Below are 3519 nucleotides of genomic sequence, written 5' to 3'. Positions count from 1 at the left end.
AAGGGGCTACCATCCAATAAAAAATGGATGAAATTAAAAAATAACAAGATTTAAAGTTGATAATTGAAAAATAGTCATAATTTTAAAAGTAATTGAAATTTAGTCACTTTTTATGTAAAGATAAATTTGAACGAAAATATTGTTCAAAATTCAGAAAATATTCCAGCGTAATATATTGGAGTTCCAGCATAATATACTGGACTTCAAGCATAATATACTGAAGTTCCAGCAATATATACTGGTTCAATATAATATCCAATATATTATACTGGAACTTTTCGTCTGTTAAAATTCCAGCATAATATGCTGAAAGTTCATACACAGGTGCATCAATCTCCATTATATTATTTTGAAACTTTTTGTATTGCAGCAAAATAATGATTATTTTTTTAATAACTTTACAAACACTAGCTATTTTTCAATTATTAATACAAAAACCGCTAGGTCATGCTATTTTCACATAAAAATTTGGACTACGCCATCGCTAGCATCAGGCAGAAGCCCAAATCTTTTGGAATCTAACAAGAAGCAAAAGCCTAATCCGACTATGGAGTCCAGTTGCTTTGGTCGCGTTGTTGATCGTCCTTATCCATTGTCCTTTTCCAAAATATTACACTACGACGGAACAGTACAACAAACTAAAAGCAAAGTAACATAGAGAAGATGAGAACTAATACATTCTTTAATCAGGAACTTGAAAAATAGATATTACATTCAAAATTTTCTCAAAAGGGAGTCAAAAAACACTCAAGTCATAACCAAAACCAAGAATCTCTTCCTCACCAATAAACTAGTTACACCCTAAGATTGGCCAAGTCATCATTATGTATAGGAGCCAATACATGTTCTTAGACAACTATACAAAGGGAATTGTATCTGGACAAGTTGGAATCCACAATTCAAAATCTTGGGTTAAGGATTTGGTGTCAAGAATCAAAAGCTGAATCTTTTGATACAGAATGGAACATAAAGTCAGAACAGCTTGTTTCTGCCATTGAAAGTGAAGAAGTAAATCCAAGCATAGAAGTTCCCAAGTTAAACTCCAAAAGATTATCCTCCAACTGGTAACCCCCTATAACAATTGAAGCCTTTTGATTCACCCCTCCATTCAAGAATCCCAAACACATCACTTCATCACTTACTTTCACCATTGAATTTCTCCCATAAATCCTCCACTTAACCATTTCACTTTGCAACACAAGATCCGTAGTTGGCACATTTGGCCCCACTTTTGTGACATCTATCCCCTTTGTGCTAAAGCAAAGCTCAAATGGTGCTATAGCTTCCACTTTATTCAATTCCATGGAAATAGCAAATTTCTCATAAGCTTCAATAAATGACTTATAAATTGAGCTTTTCATGGTGGTAAAAGGGGGAATTGTACTAATCTTTGTCCCTCCAACACCTTCATCCATTGCAAACAAAGATGTGTTTAACGACAGTTTCTTGCCATTAATTTTGATGGATTTAACGTTGATATAATACTCTTCTGAAACACCATCTTTAGATGAAATCAAAGGTGTATAAAGCATAGATCTTGAAACATCATGACCCAAAAGTGACAAGTAAGGACTTTCACCAGATATTATAGCACCATTTGAAGAAGACAAACAGAGAGCAAATTTCCTCTGGAAACCAAATGTATCGGACAACTTAGATGGCAATGCAATTCTTGAGTTTCCAAGTCCTAACATTCCTTTGGCACCTCTAGCAAGACCTTGCAACAAAGTAGTTGATGCACAAGAAAACAAGAATTCATGTATTGAAGCAATTGAACCTGTTTTTAACTCATCTATGAATTCCACAGCAAACATGTCCTCTGCTAATTCCCCTGTTGCAGCCACTTTTGTAAAAGGATTTTCTGATTGTACACCACAAATCTTGTTAGTGCAACCATTAGGTTTAGCCATTGAGCATTTGAGTGAATTACAGGGGACAAGTTTCTGACTTGAAGATACAGAAGTTAAGCCACAATTAGTCCAGAGAAATGAACCTCCAAGATCTACAACTAAATTGGTAGGAACAAGATGAGCACCCATGTAAACTTGAGTAACATACTGAAAAGTTGACAGATCTTTGTTTACAGGAAGAATAATGGCCTTTGGCAAAAAGGGTCCGTGAGAAACTGAGAAAGAAACCAAGAAAAAGAATGGAAACAAAGGAAGGAAAATTTGAAGAAGTGAAGGCATATTTTTGAGTTCAAGAAACAGTAAAGCAAAAGAGAGGAAAGTTTTGAGTGGTGAGCTGAGGTTACCTTAGAGGAAACCCTATAAAAACATGTGCAGTTTGGTTGTAAGATGCTGCGGAGAGGCGCCACAGCTTAGTGGGGGCAAATAATTGAGGTTAAAAGAATAGTGGATAAGGCATAGAGCAATTGTCTCCGTCTTTGCTGACTAGATTTACATGGTTTCGCACTATGTAAAAACAGAAAAAAAAGTCATAGTTATTGGTACAGGTCTTTGTTTATTGTGATCAAGTAAGAAGCTAAGTCTTTTTTATATATATTGGCATTGTGAAGCAAATGAGTGATAAATTATTTTCAATGTTTCCTGCTTTAGTTATTGTTGAGATCTGAATAAAACGTTTAAACTTATCTTACCAAGAAAAAGGGCAGGAAAAAAAAGGAAAGAAAGGTCAATAGGAAATGAATATCTGGCAAGGGAATATATCCAAAGCATATCCAATTGCCATGGTTTGAAAAATTAATGTCACGGGGGAAAGTATCTCTTGGTTGCCTAGGTGTTTTATCCTTTTTCCTTTATCAGTAGTCCTACTATTTCCTCTTCTTATTATGCCATTATTACTATAGTTTGGTCTTATCACTTATGTCCACCTCATTCTATATAATTGTGTAGAATATATTTCAACGGTCAAGTGAGTAAAAAATCAAGATATAAATTAATTTAACAATAAAAGACGTAAAAGAAAGCTTGATATAAGTAAGAAATGCGCTTAGTGTGTAAAATCTTGCTCATTCTCTAAGTTAAGGGGTTTATTTACAAGCGAGCCTAATTGACATTTGTGAGTTTTTTTTGTTGCTAATAACAGGCATTTTATCTATTGCTGACTGAAATAAAAATTTATAAAGAGGGAACTGAATGTATAGTCCCCTGCGAGTCTGAAAGTAAGTGCGGTAATACAAAAGATGGAGGGTTATCAAAAATTAAAACATTCTGGAATTGTGTAGGATCCAAATCTTTGCCAAAACGTGCTAAAGTTGTTATGAAGGTAAACTCCTCAATGCGACTGCATGACATATATATATTCAACAATCTCTTAACCAACCTCAAGGAACTATTCATACGTTGTTAAATAAAAATAAGGAATGTCAGTTGTTGATAATTTTATCAGCAGCCAATTATTCTCGAATGGGGCCATTCAACAGTGCGATAAAAGAATCAATTAAAAAAGATCCCCTAATTCCAATTAGGAATTCAATGGTCCCTTTAGGAACATCCCTTTCAATTGAGAATATTTATTATATATATATATATATATATATATATATATATATATATA

At 33.8% G+C, this 3519-nt stretch overlaps 1 protein-coding gene across 1 annotated transcript; it reads right to left on the bottom strand.

Moving 5' to 3' along the window:
- Positions 1–632: 632 nt before the first annotated feature.
- LOC107762540 (putative aspartic proteinase GIP2) lies at positions 633–2463 on the bottom strand. The gene has a single exon (XM_016580906.2). It carries the CDS (start codon positions 2187–2189, stop codon positions 927–929), a length of 1263 nt encoding a protein of 420 aa, XP_016436392.2. The 5' UTR covers positions 2190–2463; the 3' UTR covers positions 633–926.
- Between the last annotated feature and the right edge of the window lie 1056 nt (positions 2464–3519).

This window comes from Nicotiana tabacum, chromosome 14 (assembly GCF_000715075.1).
Source record: "Nicotiana tabacum cultivar K326 chromosome 14, ASM71507v2, whole genome shotgun sequence".
NCBI classification, from domain to species: Eukaryota; Viridiplantae; Streptophyta; class Magnoliopsida; order Solanales; family Solanaceae; genus Nicotiana; species Nicotiana tabacum.
Note: the sequence above shows the minus strand (reverse complement) of the source record. Positions and strands in the feature narration are given on the sequence as shown.

Excerpts from the sequence above, each read along its gene's own strand:
- LOC107762540 (XM_016580906.2), bottom strand. The coding sequence starts at position 2,189 with ATGCCTTCACTTCTTCAAATTTTCCTTCCTTTGTTTCCATTCTTTTTC.